Source organism: Rattus rattus, chromosome 4 (assembly GCF_011064425.1).
Source record: "Rattus rattus isolate New Zealand chromosome 4, Rrattus_CSIRO_v1, whole genome shotgun sequence".
Taxonomy (NCBI): Eukaryota; Metazoa; Chordata; class Mammalia; order Rodentia; family Muridae; genus Rattus; species Rattus rattus.
This window is the reverse complement of record NC_046157.1, coordinates 1501355-1526243: the sequence shown is the minus strand read 5'-3', so window position 1 is coordinate 1526243 and position 24889 is coordinate 1501355. Positions and strand designations below refer to the sequence as shown.

The window sequence follows — 24889 nt, the reverse complement described above, 5'->3', positions numbered from 1 at the left end:
AAATTAAAAGATAAAATGTTTTAATAAATAAGGATTTATACATCTATATTTATATTTATATTTATATGTTTACAGAATAAAAAACTAAAAGGTTTCTGAAAATTACAAAAGGTCTGGATAACTTATTTGGGGTACAAAGGTAATACACACAATATTAAAGTTTGTAAGGTTTAATATAAATGATAACAAAAAATGATGTATTTAAAAATTTTGGGGTACTCTAATATTACAGCATGAATATCATCCTGTGATGCTCCTCATGGGGTGCATGTACTGCTCCCTTTAACTGTACAGCACACCGTGACTCACTATTCCTGCCTGTCACTGTCTATAGAGATGGGTCCCTCTTGTCAGGAATGACCCACAAGCGTTGTCTCAAAAGCCTGGCAGGGTTGAATGTACAGTTTTCAAACATTACCAATTCATTCCCTTGACATTTTCCAGTTTCTTTCACTCTCAGGTCACCCTGTCATTGGATGGTAATTTTTTAGTATGCAATGACAATCCAGAATCCTGATTTCAAGATGGAATTCCCTCTTGGGTGGCATGTTCCATGGGTTTAAAGAACTCTGTGCCTCTGAATGAGGTATGGGTTGACTTGTCCTAGAGGCACTCTGTAGTAGTTTGAATGAAAACAGCCCCTACAGGCTCATAGGGAATGGCATTATTTGAAAAGATTAGGACATGTGGCCTTGTTGAAGTAGGTGTGGCCTTACTGGAGGAAGGGGTCTGTCACTGGGGATGGGTTCTGAGGTTTCAGATGCTCAAGCCAGGCCTTTGGATCCAGATATAAATCTCTCAACTACCTCTCCAGTATTGTGCCTGGCCGCCTGCATCCTGTCATGCTTCTTGCCATGACAACAATGGACTAAACCTCTGAACTGTAAGCCAGCCCCAGTGAAATGTTTTCCTTTTCAAGAGTTGCCCTGGTCATGATGCCTACTCACAGCAACAAAACCCTAAGACATTTGGTCTTTTTTTTTTTTTTTTTTTAAGATGTATTTATCTTATTCATGTAAGTACACTATAGCTATCAGACACACCAGAAGAGGGCATCTGACCCCATTACAGATGGTTGTGGGCCACCACATGGTTGCTGGGAACTGAACTCAGGACCTCTGGAAGAGTAGTCAGTGCTCTTAACCACTGAGCCATCTCTCCAGCCCAAGGCATTTGGTCTTAGGTTTTATTAAGACATTAGGCCTACTTGGTCTGGATGAAGACAGCGTCCTAATATCCCACCTATCTATTACACTGTCTCCAAAGAAAAGGCTCAATTGGACTTCTGGCTGTTATCCACAACAATGGACCATCATAAAGACATTCTTTTTATGTTTGAAATCAATACTTCTGTTAACTTTGGTGATTGGGAGTCCCTCTATTCCAAAAGGTGAGGAGCACTGGAAATTACCTGTATCAATTGTTCTCTCTCTGATTGTGTGGAGGCCCCCTCCACACTGACCAAGGATTCACTGTACCAGTTACAGGGACTTAACCTCTTTTATTCCTTCGGCCTTCATTCATTATTGTTGACTGAGAGGGCATAGTTCCTTGTCTAAAGCCAGGAACACACTTGGCATAAGACATAGCTTGTGCAAAACCTCCTGACCCTAGCTTTTGTCTCCTCGTTGTCTATTTTCTCAAGTGCCCTCATCCCTGGCACCTCCCCGTCATGATCCTGTCACTGAAGAATGACCTGCTGGTCTAGGTCAGGGAGTGAAGGAAGGAAAGACAGCAGAGCAAAGTAGAAGTGGGGAGGACTGGGAAAGGGTATAACAAGAAACAAGAGTCAGGAAGACAAAGGGAATGGGGAGGACTGCGGATCAAAGAAAACATGTTTATGAAAATTCCATTTGGAAACCCACTTCAAAATTATATATATTTATAATTACATATTAATTTATAATTAAACAGTATCAAACTGATAGCTATAATTTAGTGTGTATGCTACACATGATGGTGAACAACTCATCTGTAATTTTTATAACACTTCTGAGGCTGTGGTACCCTACAATTTCACTCATAATCATGGCGTATTACTAGCAGCTAAGATCAGAATGGACTGTTGCCAATGGTATTTCCTCTGGCCCTTCCACACGGTGTCTCTGGTAATGCCTGGTATGCTCTCACATGTCCAGTACACGCTGAAAGGAAATCTGTTAACAATACTCTGAAGCTCTGTGTCTAATGTGCAGTCAGGGAGCCTAGGGAAGCGATGAGCTGACATGCAATGCTTTAAGGCAGAGAGCTGGAGGCCCGCCCTATCACTAGTCATCAGGACGTGAGAATGGCAGGTACGAGGGCTGGTGAAGTCACTTCCCCCACAAGAGAAATATGTCAGAAATAAGTAGGGTTATTTTTACTTGATGATGTAGTTTCTCACATACTGTCAGGTGGCTCTGGGCCCAGGCTCCTTAATTCCACCAACATTACCTCCGAGGAGGCCTGGTCTATTAAGTGCTTGGTAAACAGTTGGCAAAGTCTAATCTAGACTGTAAGATGCTGGTCTGCGAGGAAGCACTTTCTTTCCTTGTTTGAGATTTAGACCCAGTCTTTCGTTTAACTTCCACCTGATTTATATCCAACAGTTGAGGCTTATCTGTGACTAACAAAGAGAAAGCAACAAAGGCAGCTATGGCTGCTCAGGATGAAAAGTAAACCTCCCTAGAACTGGCAGAGCAACAAAAATTCTAGGCCAAAAGAAGGGCTTGACGGTTACTATAAAATCAACACCAGCTCCTGAAGGTATCAGCAAGCATCTGCCTCAGGCAGCCTCTGTGGGAGCAACAGTGCCGGGCTACAAGAATTCACAGCTACCCTTCAAAGGTACATCCATGCTTCTACTATGGAGAGGGAGAGAGAGAGGGAGAGGGAGAGGGAGAGGGAGAGAGGGAGAGAGAGAGAGGGAGAGGGAGAGGGAGAGAGAGAGGAGAGGGGGAGAGAGAGAGAGGGAGAGGGAGAGGGAGAGAGAGAGGGAGAGGGAGAGAGAGAGAGAGATCCTTAGCTCTGCTTTTCCTGATTGTTTTTGAATGTTTCAAAACCATCTGAATGTTGAGTTAAATCAATAAGCATGTAGCTAGGTGGTAATACTCATTTTGCACAGTTTGGGGTAGAACACCAAGTTCCATTTAACGTCGATTATAAATAGTAAGCTGTAACTTAAACAGTATACACTGAAGCTACTGCAACTTGAATAAGCTTATTTAACATCTAAAGGAGATGTTTGGATTGTTAGTGGATGATTAAGGAATTTATCCAAAAGGCAGAGAGAGACAATGTATAGATATTTTCCACCTTGAAGTCTACTGACAGAGGTGCCCATTTTTTTCTGTAAACCTACTCAATTGTTTTTAAAGAAAAAAAGGCTTCATGCAACTTTTAGACCCCGTCTCATAATATTGAGTCAGGGCATTATTATTAGTTTTCAATTCTATAGGTCCTTTGTGTATATCATAGCTTCCACTTTTGTGTTTTCATGGATTTCTGTGTGAGAATGTGTCTCTCTGTACCTAGGTATGCTTTTCTCTCTTTTTTTTTTTTTTTCAGTTTTTCCCTTTGTTTTGTTTTATTCCAATTTGTTTGTTTTAATCTTATTTTATTATCATTCCTTAAATGCCTGAGATAGAAAGGGATCCAGATGGGAGGGAGACAAGGAGGGTGGGAGGGAGGGAGGAATGGGTGGAAACACAGAGAGGAAAAATAGTAGATTTCAAAATACATTGTTTGAAAAAAATACTTCCAATGAAAGAAAAAAAAGTCCTGAGGATGGAGGGGTGTTTCCTAACAACCTTCTGCTCTAAATCAATCAATCAATCTACTATCTACTATCTATCTATCTATCTATCTATCTATCTATCTATCTATCTATCTATCTCTATCATACTTGTGTGGGTGCCCTTGTGCCACAGAGTGCATGTGAGATCAGAAGACATTTGTACTCTGTTGGCCTTAGCAGAGTCTTTACCCACTGGGTAATATTATCAGCCAAACCTACCAATTCGAAAAATAATCATGAAATTTAAAATGTTTTTTTTAAGACATAGTTCTGACTATGATCAGCCACACATTTTTCTGTAAAAACATATTTGCTGTTATAAAACACAGTTCACAGAATATTACCTATAACTTAAGTAATATATACACAGCCATTTTTCCTTAACTCTTGAGATGCTTTTAAAAAATTTTGATAATGACATTCTGAGAAATTATTTTTCTGCCCAAGACTCAACTTGTAAACTAGTCCGTGACGAAAGACAAGTGAAATGAGTTCTCATTATATAAGAAAAAACTATTCCATGTCTGGTTCGATGGCTTAGCAGGCGAAAGTGCTTTTTTGCAAAGTCCCAAGGAATGGAGTGAAATTCATAGAAGTGACAGTGGACAGAAATAACCACATTCTTCCTCTCTGTATTACAAACACACACACACACACACACACACACACACAGAGACACACACACACATGCATATACATACAAATGTACATACAGATACCCATATTTGTGCAAACACATAAACACACACATACACACACACAAATAAAAATTAAAAAAATTATGTTTTACTGAATCTTCTTTATCCATATTATCTTTCTTCAAGTGTTTAAAATAAATCCCTAGTAGCTAACATAGGCTTCAACAATATTATTTTTAACAATAATGATATTTGATATTATACTGGCTAGTTTAATGTCAACTTAACAAGCTAGTGTCACTGGAAAAAAAGGTAGCCTCAACTGAGAAAAATGCCTCTGTAAGATTAGGTTGTAGACAAGCCTATAGAGCATTTTCCTACAGTGTGATTGATGGGGGGGCCCAGGTACATGATGTCACCCCTAAGTTGGTGGTCCTGGGTTCTATATGAAACCTGGAATTGTAGAAAGTCGTCAAACCTGAAAACACAGTCTAAGGACAGGTAGTAGAGTTGCTGGGAGTGATAGTAAGGAGTTACTTTTTCTTTTCTTCTGTCAGCTAAATTAGCTACTGTCCCATGTTACACTATTGAACAAGCCATGAGGGGCAAGCCAGTAAGGCTCCCACCACCTGTGCATCCACTCCCGGGTCCAGGTTACTGTCCTGCTTGAGTTCCTGTGGAAGTGTAAGCCAAATAAACCCTTTTCTCCCCAACCTGCCTTTAGTCATCTTTTTTCATCACAGTAATGGTAACCCTAAGTCAGGTATTAACTAGACAGTTAAGACAGTGCAATTAACTAGACAGAAACATCTTACTATAATAAATTTCATCGGTTTCTACCCAAGCAGAGGCCACCAAAACTAAATTATGTAATTACAGAAAGGATCCAAAATAGAACACATTTCAACTTCTCTTTGGGTGCCCTATTTGACTACACCTTTTATCTGAGGGTTAGGGGCACGAGGAGGTATTACCTTAGGCATCCAGTGACATTGTAGAATATATCAAAATCAAGCAAGCCATTGGCTTTGGGGTAGTCTCCTTCAGGCCACCCTGAGAAGGGGATGATGACACTCTCTGTCAAGGTGAGCAAGGCTTCTGTTATCATGAGATGCTTGAGTTTATCACTAGAGGACAAGTTCCAGAGCAAACCTAGAAAAACAGGCTCAGTGAGAACAGTGCTCAAACTTAAGGCAAGGCTATCAACTTCAGGACTGTGAACAGGTATTTTAAAAAGGATGTGGGCTGGAAACCTGTTTAGTGCTCATTGATGCTAAGATTCCTAAGAACAGTCATCTATTACTTAATATGCAAAACCATGCAGGTTCAAATTAATCAGGAGTGTGAATGAAATCATTTGAGTCTGAAATATCCCCCACAGGATCATGTTCTGAAGCTCACCTCCCATTTGGGAGGCTGACTGCAGGCAGAAGGTCACTGGGGCAGGTCATTACTGGATTATTGCCTCTTGCTCCTTCCCTTCTCAGTGTTTTCCACCATGTGAAGAAGCAGCTCCATGACTCCAGTCCCACCACGATGGGCTAGATTTCTTGATGCTCTGATCCCAAATAAACTCCCAAAAGTCACTTTTGTTTGGTATTTTATCTTAGCACTAAAGAAAGTAATGACACACACTTAAGCTTTATTGCTGTTTCTTTTATGGACTCTCCGACAAAGCTGACCTCATCTACCTAACATACTCCAGCTAGAGGTGAGAAAACTGACCCCCTGTAACTACTGTTTCAATAGTTTAAAGGAATTTTGTCTTTTTGCTTTTCTCTTCCAGAAACACCAGGAGACAACAATGTTCCTAAGTGTTGCTCCTCACTACCCGTAACCTGGTACTTTCTGTCCCACTTGCGGCAGGAACAGCTGCAGAACACTTCTCTCTATTCTACTGCAGCAGCTGGTCAACACTCCTAGTTAATGTTTGTCAACTGCTGCCCCACGACAGAATTTCTACCCTCAGGACTTGCTTACCTTCTTTTTTACTTTTAGAGTTTGGCAGTGAAAGACAAAAAGCACTGCCTTTTATGTCTCCACAGTGTTATGGTCAGAGATCGGAGTCACATCTGCTCACACAACACTCATTTCCCCCCTGATGCCATTATTAAAGGGAAAGGTTGTGTAGCCAACCAGCCAGGAAAAAAATTAAGAAAATAAAATACCAAGTTGGCTGGTGTGGTGGTACACACCACACCTTAATCCCAGCACTTGGGAGGCAGAGGCGGGAGAAGCCCTGTGAGTTCAAGGCCAGCCTGGTCTACAGAACAAGTTCTAGGACAGCCGAACCACACACAAAGAAACCCTAGCTCAAAAGACAAGACAAAACAAAGAAAACGAAACAAACCCAGGTTTTCCAGGGCATTTACACATAGAAACTAGAGCTTGGTACTAAAAGATAACAGAAAATTGTGTGTGTGTGTGTGTGTGTGTGTGTGTGTGTGTGTGTGTGTGTGTGTGTGTGTGTGTGTCTAGGATTTTTTAAAATGTAGCTTTGGTACCAAAATACTTCTCAGTGAAGGAACTACGGACCTACATGTTGCTGTGACAATGGCCTTGCCCATGTGTGATGTTGTCTTGCTATCTTTTGTCTCCAATAAGGTCCTCCAATTAACTGCCATCCAAGAAAGGGCAAAGAGGCCAGAAGAGAGAAGGGGTGATGCTACCTTCCCATCTCATCATCTTCCATTCTCCCACTCAGTAATTCCTACTTCTTAAATGTACTGCAGTGAAAGCATAGATATATAAGATATCTACTTTATGATACGTGATATCACCTCCCTTGATTTTAATAACTAAAATAATGGTCTACATAGCTCTATGCCCCAGTCAACTAAAACACACTAATTAGGCCTAATGTTTCAGGCTCAAACAATTTGTTTTGGCTGTGGATAATTTTTTTGAAACAGCAACCAGAGTTTCATGCAGCCTACACATAGTTTCCATTAGATATGGTCACAGTAGGACTGATGTCTGCTGGGAACAGTATTTCTGGACTTCAGGAAGTCTTTTCCTGATCAAACTAGCATTTGGGGTTAGTCAGGAGCAGTGTCTCAGCCGTGGGTTCTGCAATACAATGGCTTCATCCCTCTCACTTCATCTTAAGAGGCCCTGGAAGGGGACAGAGAGAATAAAACTCAGAAGGTAGTTGGAGACAATGTAAAGGCAGGCCTGAGGTTGAGTTTTGATTAATAAGCTACAAAAGAAAGTCGGAGAGAAGCAGGAGAGAAAGCCAGAGGGAATGTGGGGGAGAGGCAGGGCTGCATGGGTAGGAACTTCCTTGAGTTCAAAATAAGCAAACAAATCAACGAGTTTCTCTGCTTGTCAGTGGCTTAAAAATCTGACGCACAGTGAAGTTTCCTCTTTTTACAAAGAGCCATTCAAAGTACTCAGTACATCTTACATAAAATCAAAGAGGATTACCTTAAACAAAGGGAATGGAATTTTCCTTTAACAGTCATTATATACCCTTCTTAGATTGGCATGCTACACTATATCTAAGCAAGTATATAATTTAGGAAGTTTTGTGTAGATTTTAAAAAAAAAATAATGGGGGCTGGGGATTTAGTTTCAGTGGTAGAGCGCTACCTAGGAAGCGCAAGGTCTGGGTTCGGGTCCCCAGCTCCAAAAAAGAACCAAAAAAAAAAAAAAAAAAAAAAAAAAAGCTGAAAAAAAAAATAATGTAGGCTAATGTATACCTAGGTCACAGCCACCAGATTTCTGGATGGTATAACATCAGAAGAAATAATTCTTTGGCGATATCCACATACCCTTCTGCACATATACACACAACTTAACAGTAATCGGCTAGAAATAGGGTAATTCCTTAGCACACAGCTAAGAGATATTAGGGTCATTATATGTCCAATCACTAAAGAAAGGCTGGGTTAAACAAATGAAGCCCACCCTCTGTGGTTACAGAAGGCAAAGCCAGAATCATCAGCTGAAAATCTTAAGGAGAGAGATTTGTGGGGAACCAGTAGACCTTATAGAAACCTTGTAGAAACCGGAAGACTTTGTAGAAACCAGAAAGGCCTACTTAGAAGATCCAGCTTTGTAACTGGGCTGGGTAAAAAAATTAGTTCACTTCTTACCAGTGTATTAACAAGGATTTTTATCCTTAAGTTAGTGTTTAATAGAAGTCTGCGAAGGAACACAATGACAGATCAGAATCTAGTCCTCTCTCCAGGTTTACTGCACCAGAATCTCAAAATGGATTATAAGAATTTATATTTCTGAGTGTAAGTACTGGGGACACCTATATTAAATATTCTATGAGACTGGTTAAAATTGCTATGATGGTGGTGAGTTGAGCATCAAATCATCTCAAGAGATCTTTAATCACTTTAATACTATGTTATTAACTACCTCTGCATATGACCTAAAAGCCCTATGGCTTGGTTAAAAAATCCTTCTACAATATACAAACAGACTCCAGCTTCTACCAATTCAAAGACTAAGAGTGTCATCAGAAAGTATCTAAGATTTCCAGAGACTTCTTCACTTAGCTTTAATCTTCCTACCTGATGTTTCTACCAATGTATTCAGCAACACCTTATTTTATTCTGTTATTATCAAAGTTTCATGAAATCATTACCACACTAGAATACTTGGGGTAATCTAACTCTGGATCCTAGGACATAGCAGTATTATCCAGCTCAGAGAAAACTACTCACACCCTTTGGGATGAAACCTGTGTTTTTGTGTGGACAATTAAACAGCTCCTTTCTGGACATGATGGTACTTACAATCCTAATACACAAGAGAATGAGGCAAGTTTAAGGCTAGTCAAGGCTACACGGCATACCTAGGGAAACAACATACATTCATAAAATCCACAAATTTGTGGTACAAGGTATAGTGGTGAATTTGTTAATCCGATTTGACTCCTGGTGGGGCACACATGTGCTGCACCCATCTAAGAGCTCTCTGAATTCTCGAATGAACCAAACCTCCCCCCCAACCCCCAGCTAATTTTGATATGCCTTGACTAGCTCAATGGCTGGGCATTGCTAATCCTCCTGGTTGCAGCTAGCATACATTTCCTTCCAGTACTCCTGGATTAACACCTCCTAAATCAATGTTTTGTCTTTGTTGCCCTGTTAGGGCACCCCCCACTCCCAACCCCCATATGGAGGTTTTTCCCTTTCCACCTACATTGCTGGATGATTTCACTTCTGCAGGAATTGAGTATCATCTCAATGCCTCCCAGTCATCTACAACTAGGAAAGCAATGGTCTAATGACTGCTAATGACTCTGAAGAGATGTCACTTAATAGATTTTAGATTCAGCAACATAATATTTAAGGTTTACGCTTTTATTTGCCTCTATTTTAACTTCATAGAAGTTTATTCACAGAACCTAAGTCTGTCTCTCTCTCTCTCTCTCTCTCTCTCTCTCTCTCTTTCTCTGCTGAGGTCAGTCTACCTGCTTTCTACCAATAGGTACTCATTTTAGCCAAGACAAAAAATGAAAACTTATTCTTGTCAGTGATAATTTGAATACATAGCAATTGTAAGAATTCCATTGTCCATAAGTTTATGGCCAAATATGACGATATTAAAAAAATGAGAAACTGGTAAAGGGGTCTTATAGCCATTTACTAATATTGCCCACTACAAGAGGGAATACAGCCATTTAAGTAAATCTCCTTTATGTTTACATACAAAATACAGACTTTTACAGTGAAGAAACATCGCTCTCTTCACTAAAGACTAAGGGTCAGAAATGACACAGACAAATGAGAGCAGGCCCAATAAAGGGGAGACTCACATGCAGGCTTCTCACTATGTGCATGTGGCCATGTTAAGTGAAACAGTCTCTGAGACTTAGGAAAACTTACACATAGCTTTCTTACTCTGTACAAGTGTCTATGTTAGGAGGATCTCTTTCTGAGGCATAGAAAGCATGTTTCAGAGATAAAGGGAATCATTCAGGGCAATTTGTATCAAATGCAAAACAGTCGGTATAGTTAATACAATTAAATGTCCTCCTATATGGAGATCTGGCTTGGACTCTACTCCTCAGCTGTATACATGCCCTCTGATGCCTGGATGGTTGCTATGGCATCAGCATCACAGAATGCTCTGACTTTAGCCTTCTATCATCTGTACAAGAAAGGTGTAGATTAATGGATTATTTTCACAAAATTACCCCCTCGTCCAAGATTTCCTGCTACTATGTATCCTAACCCAATTATTAATTTCCATGTTTCCTTCATGTGACCAGCAGCTTGATCCCCCCTCCCTACCTTCTAGTTACGTTCACTTTGCCAAGAACAACTGTCACTCTCCTTTAACACACCACTAAGGCCCTTTTAAGACCCACAATGAGAAGACCTCCTCCCGAGTGTTTTCTGACCATGAAAAGGAGAATATGCTTGATTTTCTTATGGGTTGTTGTGCATGAAGAAAATGCTGAATTCTGATGCATGGTCTGGTCTTTTATCACACTAAGTCCTTCATTCTTTAGCTGAGTAGATGGAAAATCAAAACAATTTCCCCAGCCTGGGGCTCTGTGTCTAACATCTGAAAGCAGATGATTTCATGTGAGTGACAGATATACATATACATATACATATACATCATTTATGGACCTCTACATTTCCCTCCCCTCACAGATGCAGAATGTTGACTGTCGAATAAACACTTGGACATGCTTCTCATTTTCCTCTAAAATGTTGGGGATATGTGGGGTAACATCAAATTCCCACCTATGCTCAAACCAAAAGGTAGTTTATTGGTGAAGCTAAGGAAATTTTTCATGTAGTTAGTCGTTAAAAGTTGTTTTAAAAACACTTACTCATAAGTTTATAGAGTTTTCCATTTAAAATATTAAGCAAAAACTTCAGAATCTTTTCTCCTCCAGAAGAAACTCCTCCAGGACTTCAAATTCCTGGTTACAAGCCACCTCCTGATGGCTTGTATCAATGACTCTATTCATCATCCACTCCAGGAAACATAAGAAAAACACATGACATAAAGCATCCGGCTGGCTTTGCATTGTTCGGTTCTTATTGGTTAGTAGGAAATACCTGTTATTTGCTTCTTTGTCTCCAAGTCTCTGGTTTGCTTCAGCACCTGCAGCAGCCGAGGCACTCCATTCAGTTCCGCGACCTCCAACTTGTTATCATTGTCTTCAAATACCAAATTCCTCAGGGCCCCACACACAGCCCGCTGAACGTCTTCGTTCTGAACTTTGAGCAGCTGCAGAAGTTTAGGGATGCCTTGAAGTTGATGGACCTAGGGAAAGAATACATGTATGTAACTGTATGGATATTCCTGGTTGTCAGCGTGACCGTATCTGGAATGAACTACAATCCAGAATTGGAGGCCACATCTGTGATCCAGATCTTGAGGCTAGGAGACACAATTTTCTTTTTTTTTTTTTTTTTTTTTTTTTTTTTCGGGGCTGGGGACCGAACTCAGGACCTTGCGCTTCCTAGGCAAGCGCTCTACCACTGAGCCAAATCCCCAACCCCTCACAATTTTCTGACCTGGATCTTGGCATGGAGATCTTGAGGCACAGTGGCCATGAAAAGCTTAGGCCCAGGCAATGTAGTACACACCATTAATCCCAGGAGACTGAGGAAAGGAGATCTCAGTTTAAGGTCAGCCTGGGACAAAGCATTTCCCAAATCCAGGTGTGGTGGTGCACACCTGTAATCTGGGCCACACCTTCTGCTAGACACCTACATAGGGAAATTGGAAGAAGGAAAATTTACTCTTTTTCACCTGCTCGCACTTACTTGCCAGTATATCTGTTGGAACCTACTTCTACAGAAGCCACCTCAAACAACCTCGTGGGACTGAGCAACCACTAGACTCTTGGACTATGCATCCACAGCTACCCATTGTTGGGTTAATTGGACTGCAGCCTGTAAGTCATCACAATAAATTCCCTATAAATTCAATATAGAGAGACATTCCATAACCTCTGTGACTCTAGAGAACTCTAATACAATAACCCTATTAATTAACTCTGATGTGGCATTAAGACATTTAATATATTAGGATGAGACAGGCAGGTAGATCAGTGGAATAGAATTGAAGAGCCAGAAATGAACCCACACACCTATGGTCACCTGATCTTGGACAAAGGAGCTAAAACCATCCAGTGGAAAAAAGATAGCATTTTCAATAAATGGTACTAATTCAGCTCGAGGTCGGCATGTAGAAAAATGCAAATCGATCCATTCTTATTGCCCTGTAAAAAGCCCAAGTACAAGGGGATCTTGGACCTCCACATAAAACCAGATACACTCAAACTATTAGAAGAAAAAGCAGGGAAGAGCCTTGAACACATGGGCACTGGGGAAAATTTCCTGAACAAAACACCAATGGCTTATGCTCTAAGATCAAGAATCAACAAATGGGATCTCACAAATTTGCAAAGCTTCTGTAAAGCAAAGGACACTGTGGTTAGGACAAAACAGCAACCAAGAGATTGGGAAAAGATCTTTACCAAACCTACAACAGATAGAGGGCTTATGTCCAATATATAGAAAGAACTCAAGAAGTTAGACTTGAGAAACTCAAATTACCCTATTAAAAAATGGGGTACAGAGCTAGACAAAGAATTCTCAGCTGAGGAATATTGAATGGCTTAGAAACACCTAAAGAAATGTTCAACATCCTTAGTCATCAGGGAAATGCAAATCAAAAGGACCCTGAGATTCCTCGCATCAGTCAGAATAGCTAAGATCAAAACTCAGGTGACAGCAGATGCTGGTGAGGATGTGGAAAAAGAGGAACACTCCTCCATTGTTGGTGGGAGTGTAAGCTGGTACAACCACTATCAAAATCAGTCTGGAGTTTCCTCAGAAAATTGGACATAGTACTACCTGAGGACCAACTATACCACTCCTGGGCATACGCCCAAATGATGCTCCAACATATAACAAGGACACATGATCCACTATATTCATAGCAGCCTTATTTATAATAGCCAGAAGCTGGAAAGAACCTAGATGCCCTTCAACAAAGGAATGGATAAAGAAAATGTGGTACATCTACACAATGGAATATTACTCAGCTATCAAAAACAATGACTTCATGAAATTCATAGGCAAATGGAAGGAACTAGAAAATATCATCCTGAGTGAGGTAACCCAATCACAGAAAAATACACTTGGTATGCACTCACTGGTAAATGAATATTAGCCCCAAAGCTCAGATTATCCAAGATACAATACACAGACCACATGAAACTCAAGAAGAAGGGGTTGGGGATTTAGCTCAGTGGTAGAGCACTTGCCTAGCAAGCTCAAGGCCCTGGGTTTGGTCCCCAGCTCCCCCCCCCAAAAAAGGTGAAACTCAAAAAGAAGGATGAACAAAGTGTAGATGCTTCACTCCTTCTTAAAAGGGGGAACCACAATTTTCATAGGAGGAGATATGGAGACAAAGTTTGGAGCAGAGACTGAAGGAATGGTCATTCAGAGCCTGACCCACCTTGCAATTCAGCCCATATACATATAGCCACCAAACACAGACAATATTGCTAATGCCAAGAAGTACATGTTCACAGAAGCCTGATATAGCTTTCTCCTGAGAGATTATGCCAGAGCATGACAAATATAGTTAGGCACCTGCTAGCAGCAAACCATTGAGAGGAGCTAGAGAAAGGTTTGAAGGAGTTGAAGAGGCTTGCAACCCCATAAGAACAACAATACCAACCAACCAGAGCTCCCAGGACTAAACCACTACCCAAAGAGTACACATGGACAGAACCATGGCTCCAGATGCATATGTAGCAGAGGATGGCCTGTTGGGCACCAATGGGAGGAGAAGCCCTTGGTCCTGCCAAGACTGGAACCCCCAGTGTAGGGGAATGTCAGGGCGGGGAGACTAGAAGGGATGGGTGGTTGGGGAGGGGGAACATCCTCATAGAAGAAGGGAGAGGGGGGATGACATAGGGGGTTTATGGACAGGAAACTGGGAAAGGAGATAACATTTGAAATGTAAATAGAAAATATCCAATAAAAAAAGAAAAAGAAAATAAAAAGAATTTAAACTGCTGAGGTATAGTCTTGTTGCCTGTGGAATAAAATGCAGTTCTTGTCGCTTAAAAAAAAAAATCTGCTCAAGAAGAGAAAAGAGCTTGGTAATAAAAGCCTGGAAAAAATAAAATAAAAGATAACCTTAAATCTGGGGACTAGGAAAGTTTGATGAAACAACACAAAATTAAATAAATACTTTTTCCAGAATAAATTTTTATGGTTAATGAAAATGAATAGTAGGGAAAATACATTTATTATGGGCAACATTAGAAGCCTTGAAATCTGCCTCCAAATCTAAGTTACTGCCAATTGCCTGGACTATTTAAAGGGATGACATAAGCTATGTGGAAATTTTAAGTAAAAAATTTATACCTTTGAATGTGCCATTTAAAACATTTCTTCTACCCATGCATGCAAGGGAGAATATGTCTATTAAGAGAAAGAGCTACACCTAGGAAGGGAAGAGAAAAGCGGATTTCTTAGCTAAATATGCTAATATGTTCCTGTAATCCTACCATTTGTGAAGTTGAAAGAAAAGGCTAGCAAGCTACAACGTGAGGCCCAGTCTCCAAACACAGCAAAGTAAGACAAAACAAAACAACAACAACAACAAAACCCAAAAAACAAGATAAAATAAAATAAATGCATTAGATCTACAGATTATGGCCAATTAAAATAAGGTAAACATGAATGGTGTTAAATACAAGCAGTTAAATCTGAGCAGTGATTTAGTGTTTTAGGTTGCAAACACCACAGAAGGAATCAGGATGTGAACACATCATCTGATGCTAACTTTCCGTCTCAGGGTTGTCCACATCGTTGCCTCTGTCTGCATCTGTCTGGCAAATTTTTAAGTTGGGAAGGGCACGTGGTATAGACCTCACTCATTCGAATCATCATAATGCAGATGTTGTTAAGAAGTCTTTTTTCTGACTGACCATGGGTTTTGTTGTCAAACGAGGCATCCGGGTACCTGAATGTTGTATAGCTGATGCCAGTGACACATCTGCATATTATACAGTATATCAAACTCTAGCTTCCCTCCCTAATACAGAAAGGATAGCAAGGACTGGCAAGATGGCGCAGTGGGCAACAGTGCTTGCTTCCAAGCCTGACGGCCTAAGTTGAACCTCTCAAAGCCCAGAAATCAAGTGAAAAGCTGTGAAATGTGCAGGCTGTTACTAGGACATGAGAGGAGAGACAGGTGAATCCCTGAAAGCTTGTCGGCAGCTAGTCTGCAGACACAGAAAGACAGAGGAAGAGAATCGACTCCCACAAGTTGTCCTCTCACAACTTGTGTATCATGTCACATGTGTGTAGGCACATTCATGTAATAAATGAATAATAAAATATAGCAAAAGTGGAATTTATGGCAATAGTCTTCAAACCTTATATTTTCTTTTGAGTTGATCAGGGAAAAGACTAGCAAGACAGGAAAAAAAAAACAGCATTATAAAATAATCTAAATAGTAAATTATAATCAAAATAATCACCACAACAACTTTCTCCTTTCCATTCTGTCTGAGGCGTCAGCATAGTGTTGAGTTTCATATATATTATCTACTTCATAGTTATGGTAACTTTAAGGGGAATACTTTTTATGAAAAGCAGTTACATAAAAAACAAAAATGAAGCAAACACTGAATAGATCGGTTCAAAGTTAGGCCAAATCTGGCATTTCAAGAGAGGACTTTGTGGGTGGCATTGTCTAAAATGCCTCTACCTGAAGCACAAGGTAAACTAAGCAAAAAAAAAAAAAAAAATTAGACTAATGCTTATGGTACTGGAAGGTATTCTATATGCTACCAAAGGAAAAAGAAGTAAAGACCAACCCTTGCTCAGCCAATATTAGAAAAATTTTCTTACATGAAATCCCCAGTGGCCACACCTACCAGGATTCCAAAAGCATTCCCTACCAGGCACCCCATAGCCATACACTCTTCTAAGAACAAGAGAGGGTAACAGAAACCAAAGAATGAAACACCCAGCCAGCAAGGGTAAGAATGGGTAGTACCACCAGGAATTATAATCTCCCCAAACACAAATGCCTAGACTCCAACATAAAAACACAATAAATAACAGAGACAACAATGATTACCTATTAGAGGACAGCAACACTGCTACAAGAAATACAATATCACTAAAGCACAAGACAAGGACTTCAAAATAGCTTTTATGAATATTAGATGTCCTTGAAGAAGTTATGAATAACTCCATTAAAGAAATCTATGAAAACACAAACAGTGGAATGTAAAGAAACAGAATAGTTCAAGACAGGAAAGTGGAAATAAAAATCACTAAAGAAATCACAAACTAAGGAAAAAGTGGAAATAAAAAGTTCAGGAACTCAAACAGAAACCTTAGAAGCAAGACTCACCAACAAAATACAAGAGATGGAAGAAAGAATCTTGGATATTGAAGATGGATACTGAAGACAGAAAAAAATGGATACCTCATTCAAAGAAAATGTTAAATCTATAAAGCTCCTGGCACAAAACATTCAGAAAATCTGGGATACAACAAACAGACTAATTACCAATATTAGGGATAGAGGAAGGCAGATCAAAATCACAGAAAATATTTTAAATAGAAAAAAAATGTTCCTAATCCAAAGAAGATGATGCCTATACAAAACACCAAAAATATTGAACAAGAAAAGAAATTCCTCCATGGCACATAATAATTAAACATTAAATGCCTGGAACAAAGAAAGAAGATTAAATACAAAAAGGGGAAAAGATGAACAAACATGACTTTTATTGTGTAGACTCTAAAAGCCAGAAATTCCTGGAGAGGTCGTCTTCAAAGTCTAAGACACACCAAATTTAAGGATTTATTCTTTCAATAGATAGAGGGAAAACATTCCTTGATAAAAGGAAATTCAAGCAGTGTCTGTCTGCAAACATGGCCTTACAGTAGGTGCTAGAGAGAAAACATCAACTGGAAGAGTTAACCACATTGAAGAAAACACAAGGAATAAATACTATCAAAAGATGGGAGGGAAAGCCCAGCACCAGAGCAAGGAAATAATGGGTACCAACACTCAGTGACATCTCTCAACACCAATGATCTCAATTCTCCCCAAGAAAATACAAACTAACAAAATGGATTTAAAAACAAAATGTATCCTTCTGTTGCATCCAAGAAACAAACCTTAACATTAAGAATAGACATCATATCACAGTATAATGATTGAAAAAGATATTCCAAGCAAATGGGCAGCAAGCTGGGGCAGCCATTTTAGTATCTAACAAAATAAACTTCAAACCAAAATTAATCAGTAGAGATAGAGGACTCTTCATACTTACCAAAGGAAAAAATAATCTACCAACAGGGCACTGTAATTCCTAGCATCTATGCACCAAACACAAGGGTACGCAAGTTCACAAAAGAAAGATTACTAAAGCTTAAATCACATATTGATCATCACATGTTGATAGTGGGAGAGTTCAATACCCAACTCTCCTTGTAGACAGACAAATCTAAACAGAGAATTACTGCAGTTGACTGACATTAAATCAAATGGACCTAACAGATATTTATAGAACATTTCCCCAAACACAAAAGAATATACTGTCTTCTCAGCACCTCAAAGAATTTTCTCCAAAATTGAGCACACACTCAGACAAAAAACAAAACAAAACAAACAAACAAGCAAAAAACCCCAAGAAGACTGAAATAACACCCTGTATCAAATCTGACCAGTACAGATTAAAGCCGGCCAGCCACATCCACAATAACAACAGAAAGATTACAAACTCAGAAATCAAGAAAGAAATTAAACACGGTTTAGTATTAAATTAAAATAAAAACATAACATACCCAAGTTTATGGGACAAAGTGAGGGTGGTTGTCAGTGCCCAGTTCATAGCACTAAGTGCCTACATAAAAAGCTGAAGAGTTCACATTGGTAATGTAACGGCAGAGCTGAAAGCTGAAGAACAATGACAAAGAAATAGCACAAAAGGAGTAGAAGGCAAGAAACCGTGAAGCTCAGTGGGGCTGAAATCAGTAAAATAGAAACAAACAAAATACAAAAGATCAGGGAAGAAACAGGAGTGCATCGTGAACATGGGGAAGCAAAAGAAAACAAGGAAATATGTGACTATGAAGCGAATGCTCAGTCTCAGAGATGAGCGACTTAAAGAAAAGGATAGGTGAAGCCTAAAAAGAAAGAAAAGAAAGATCCTAGTGCGCTGAAGGAAAGAGAAGTCCCCCCGCATCCTTCCTGCTTGTTCGTCCAGTGTAATACACAGCTGGGTCCACCTTACCACATCTTGTGGATACCAACTTCATCCACTTTTCCATTAAAGCCAAACTGGACTTAGTGCAGTCAATGATGAACTGTCTGTACGCCAAGTGTATCCCTTGTATAACCGATTGTGTAATGGCTGAAATTGAGAAATTAGGACAGAAGTATCGTGTAGCACTAAGAATCGCCAAGGATCCCCGATTTGACCGATTGCCATGCACACACAAAGGAACCTATGCTGATGACTGCCTGGTGGAGAGGGTGACTCAGCACAAGTGTTACATTGTGGCTACAGTTGACTGTGACCTCAAACGAAGAATCCGGAAGATCCCTGGCATCCCAATCATGTACATTTCTAATCACAGATACAACATCGAGCAGATGCCAGATGATTATGGAGCCCCTCGCTTCTAATTCTCACTCCACAGAATCTGCCTGCCATTCTTGGACCAGCTTTCTCTCATCAATTAATTAAACACTTTCTGATTTAAAAAAAACAAAAACAAAAACAAACAAACAAAAAAAGATCAGTGAGACAAAGAGTTGGTTCTTTGAGAACATCAACTAAAATTTACAAATCCTTAGCCACACTAACCAAAAGGCAGAGAGAGAGAGAAAATCCAAATTAACAAAATTAGAGACAAAAATAAAAAACCGGCCATAGCAACAGACAGAGAGGAAATTGAGAGAATCAAAAGGACACACCTTGAAAACCTGTACTCTTAATAGAAAAATCAAAAGGAAACAGATAATTTTCTTGATATATAACCACTTACCAAAGTTAAAGCAAGACCAGACAAGCAATTTAAATACATCTATACATTCTAGTGAAATAGAAGCTGTAATTAAAAGTCTCTAAAGTAAAATCAAAACCAAAACAAACAAATCAAAATAAAAAACAACCCCCCCTCCCAAATTCCAGGGCCAAATGGTATTAGAGAATAATTCTATCAGACTTTTAAAGAAGAATTAAAATCCAATACTATTCAAATTATTCTACAAAATACAAAGAACATACAAAGCCCCATTCATTTTACAAGTCCACAGTTACCCTGATTCCTTAACCACATGAAGACTCAAAAAAGAAAATTATACACCAATTTCCTTTATGAACATAGGTAAAAAGTTCTGAATAAAATAGCTGCACGCCGAATCCAACAGCACATTAAAAAGATAATAAATCGATAAACATAATCCACAATATAAATTCACACATGATAATCTTTGAGATCATTAGATGCAGAAGAAGCCTAAGACAAGACTGAACACTCCTTTGAGATAAAAGTCCTGAAGAGGTTACAGATATAAGGGACATATCAAAACGTAATCAAGGCAATGTATTTATTTTTAGTTACTTGTTTGTCTATCTTATGTATATGTGTGTTTTGTTTGCATGTATATGTGTGTATCACTTGCATGCCTAGCACCTGCAGAGGCCAGAATAAGGTGTCAGGTCCCCTGGAACTAGAGTTACAAACAGCTATGACCTTCCATGTGGGTGCTGGGAACTGAACCCAGGTCCTCTGCAAGAACAGCCAGTGCTCTCAACTTTTAGCCATCTCTCAAGCCTAATAAAGGCAATTTATAATAAGTCCAGAGCCAAATCAACCTAGATAGAGAAAAACCGAAAGCTTTTCCACTAAAATCAGGTACAAGATAAGGTTATGCACTTTTTCCATACCTTATCAATACAGTACTTCAGGTTTTAGTTGGAACAATAACAGGAGATCAAGGTGATACAAAGTGGAAAGAAAAGAGTCAAAGTATTTTTATTTGCAGATGATGATATACTCTATATCAGGGACCCTAAAAACTCCTCTAGAAAACTCATAGTTGATAAACAGTTTTAGCAAAGTAGCTAGATACAAAACTAACGCACAAAAATCAGTGGCCCTCCAATATAAAAATACTGAGCATCCTGAGAACGAAATCAGAGGAACAGCACCTTTCACAATAGCTCAGGAATATAAAATACCTTGGAGGAAACTGTAATCAAGCAAGAGAAAGCCTTGCATTATGAACACTTTAAGACATTGAATAAAGAAATTGAAAAGAGATTGGAAAAAAATTGGAAAGATCTCTCATCCTCATGGGTCAGTAGAATTAAGACAGTAAAAATGGCCACCCTACTAAAAACAATGTACACATTCCCTGGAATCCTCATCAGAATTCTGACACAGTTCTTTATAGAACTTAAAAGGACAATTTTCAGCTTCCCATGGAAGCACAAAAGGTTCAGGACAGCGAAAACCATCCTGACTAATGAAAGAGCTGCTGGAGGTCTCCCCATCCTTAGCCCAAAATTGTACTACAAAGAAAGGCATCTACAGAATACAAGGCCAACATCGAATTGGCAAAGAAACAGACACATTGATGGCTTCAATTGAATTGAAGACCCAGAAATAAGTTCATACTCCTATGGACACCCTATTTTTGATAAAGAAGTCAGAAATACACTGTGGAAAAAATATAGCACTTTCAAAAACTAGGCCTGGTCAAACCGGATGACTACATATAGAAGAACCCAAATAGATCAATACTTATCACAGCACACAAAACTGAACTCCAAATGGATCAAAGGCCTCAATGTAAGACCAGATAGAACCTGGTAGAAGAGAAACTGAAGAATAATCTTGAGTGAATTGGTACAGGAAAACTTTCTGAATAGAACACCATTGGCACAGGCACTGAGAATTAACAAATAGAAACTGGTGAAACTGCAAAGCAAAGCACACTATCATTCAGATAAACAGCAGGGCACAGAATGCCGAAAGATTTGTACTAACTACACATCCACTAGAGGGCTAATACTCAAAATACATAGAACTTTAGAAAATGGTTATGAAGAAAACAAATAAACTAATTAAAATTAGGGCACAGATCTAAACAGAAAATTCTCAGAAGAGGAAACTCAAATGGCCGGGAAGCATTTGAAGAAATGGTCAACACCCTTAGTCACCAAGAAAACCAAAACCAAAGCATTGTTGAGATTTTATCTTACTCCTCTCAGGACGACTATGATCATACTGGTGAGGCTATGGAGTAAAGGAACACACAGTACTGGCTGGGGGGCGGGGTGTGTGTGTGTGTGTGTGTGTCTCCACACTTGTCCAGAGCCACTATGGAAATCAATGTCAATTCCTCAGAAAGGTGGGAAAACATGTCCCTCAAGATCCAGTGATATCACTCTTGGGTATATACCCAAAGGATGTGTCATCTTGACACAGAAACATTTGCTCAACCATGTTCATTGCTGCTGGATTCATAATAACTAGAAATTAGAAATCACCTACACGTCTATGGACTTTATAAAAATTTAGTATAGTTACATTATGAAATATTACGAAACAGACCGGATAAACAGTTCTCTGCACCCAAATCCCGTGGGAAGGAGAGCTAAACCTTCAGAGAGGCAGACACGCCTGCGAAACCAGAAGAGACTGCTCTCTACACACATTGCTGATTCCAGAGGAAAACACCGGAGGCCATCTGGAACCCTGGTGCACGGAGGCTCCCGGAAGAGGGGGCGCAAATGTCTACCTGGTCCGCAGCTCACCTCACACAGACCGTGGGCAGCACCCCGCGAGCGAACTTGAGCCTCGGGACCAAAGGTAAGACTAACTTATCTGCTGCAAGTGACTTGCCGGGTGGAATCGGGACAACAGAGGCAGAATCCCTCTAGGACCAGGCACGTCCTGTGTTTACCGGAAGTCCCACACCCCGGGATCCCGACCCAGCAGCTCTCTGCTCCCAGAACCCGTGGGGAGAGATACCTTATCGCCTGGTCAGGTGGGCACTCCTGAGGCTGCAGAGCAGAAGAGACCACCAACACTGCCCACCCCTGCCCACATCCCTGGCCCAAGAGGAAACTGTATAAGGCCCTGGGCTCCCGTGGAGAGGGCCCAGGTGAGGCAGGAGCCCCTGCCTGAGACACCGCCAGAACCTGAAGGAAACAGACCGGATAAACAGTTCTCTGCACCCAAACCCGTGGGAGGGAGAGCTAAACCTTCAGAGAGGCAGACACGCCTGAAAACCAGAAGAGACTGCTCTCACACATTGCTGATTCCAGAGGAAAACACCGGAGGCCATCTGGAACCCTGGTGCACGGAGGCTCCCGGAAGAGGCGGCGCAGATCTTCCGGGTTGCTGCCACCGCAGAGAGCCCGTGGGCAGCACCCTGAACGTAACTTGAGCCTCGGGACCACAGGTAAGACCAACTTTTCTGCTGCAAGTGACCTGCCTGGTGAACTCAAGACACAGGCCCACAGGAACAGCTGAAGACCTGTAGAGGGACAAAACTACACACACAAAAGCAGAACACTCTGTCCCCATAACTGGCTGAAAGAAAACAGTAAAACAGGTCTACAGCACTCCTGACACACAGGCTTATAGGACAGTCTAGCCACTGTCAGAATTAGCAGAACAAAGTAACACTAGAGATAATCTGATGGCGAGAGGCAAGTGCAGAAACACAAGCAACAGAAACCAAGACTACATGGCATCATCGGAGCCCAATTCTCCCACCAAAACAAACATGGAATATCCAAACACACCAGAAAAGCAAGATCTAGTTTCAAAATCAGATTTGATCATGATGCTGGAGGACTTCAAGAAAGACGGAAGAACTCCCTTAGAGAACAAGTAGAAGCCTACAGAGAGGAATCAAAAAATCCCTGAAAGAATTCCAGGAAAACACAAACAAACAGTTGAAGGAATTAAAAATGGAAATAGAAGCAATCAAGAAAGAACACATGGAAATAACCCTGGATATAGAAAACCAAAAGAAGAGACAAGGAGCTGTAGATACAAGCTTCACCAACAGAATACAAGAGATGGAAGAGAGAATCTCAGGAGCAGAAGATTACATAGAAATCATTGACTCAACTGTCAAAGATAATGTAAAGCGGAAAAAGCTACTGGTCCAAAACATACAGGAAATCCAGGACTCAATGAGAAGATCAAACCTAAGGATAATAGGTATAGAAGAGAGTGAAGACTCCCAGCTCAAAGGACCAGTAAATATCTTCAACAAAATCATAGAAGAAAACTTCCCTAACCTAAAAAAAGAGATACCCATAGGCATACAAGAAGCCTACAGAACTCCAAATAGATTGGACCAGAAAAGAAACACCTCCCGTCACATAATAGTCAAAACACTAAACGCTCAAAATAAAGAAAGAATATTAAAAGCAGTAAGGAAAAAGGTCAAGTAACATATAAAGGCAGACCTATCAGAATCACACCAGACTTCTGCCAGAAACTATGAAGGCCAGAAGATCCTGGACTGATGTCATACAGACCCTAAGAGAACACAAATGCCAGCCCAGGCTACTGTATCCTGCAAAACTCTCAATTAACATAGATGGAGAAACCAAGATATTCCATGACAAAACCAAATTTACACAATATCTTTCTACAAATCCAGCACTACAAAGGATAATAAATGGTAAAGCCCAACATAAGGAGGCAAGCTATACCCAAGAAGAGGCAAGAAACTAATCGTCTTGGCAATAAAACAAAGAGAAGAAAAGCACACAAACACAACCTCACATCCAAATATGAATATAACAGGAAGCAATAATCACTATTCCTTAATATCTCTCAACATCAATGGCCTCAACTCCCCAATAAAAAGACGTAGATTAACAAACTGGATACGCAACGAGGACCCTGCATTCTGCTGCCTACAGGAAACACACCTCAGAGACAAAGACAGACACTACCTCAGAGTGAAAGGCTGGGAAACAACTTTCCAAGCAAATGGTCTGAAGAAGCAAGCTGGAGTAGCCATTCTAATATCAAATAAAATCAATTTCCAACTAAAAGTCATCAAAAAAGATAAGGAAGGACACTTTATATTCATCAAAGGAAAAATCCACCAAGATGAACTCTCAATCCTAAATATCTATGCCCCAAATACAAGGGCACCTACATACGTAAAAGAAACCTTACTAAAGCTCAAAACACACATTGCACCTCACACAATAATAGTAGGAGATTTCAACACCCTACTCTCATCAATGGACAGATCATGGAAACAGAAATTAAACAGAGACGTAGACAGACTAAGAGAAGTCATGAGCCAAATGGACTTAACGGATATTTATAGAACGTTCTACCCTAAAGCAAAAGGATATACCTTCTTCTCAGCTCCTCATGGTACTTTTCTCCAAAATTGACCATATAATTGGTCAAAAACAGGCCTCAACAGATACAGAAAGATA

General features: G+C 40.1%; 1 protein-coding gene and 1 pseudogene across 1 annotated transcript in view; one reads left to right on the top strand and one right to left on the bottom strand.

The window, feature by feature from the left end:
- Pkp2 (plakophilin 2) overlaps positions 1–24889 on the bottom strand; it is a 70630-nt gene that overhangs the window by 22121 nt on the left and 23620 nt on the right. Inside the window, exons 5-6 of the mRNA XM_032899809.1 lie at positions 11451–11658; positions 5388–5565 (exon numbers count right to left, since the gene is read on the bottom strand). Coding sequence (XP_032755700.1) covers positions 5388–5565; positions 11451–11658 — 386 coding nt within the window. The remainder of the gene's footprint in view (positions 1–5387; positions 5566–11450; positions 11659–24889) is intronic.
- On the top strand, positions 18468–19143 carry LOC116898612 (annotated as a pseudogene).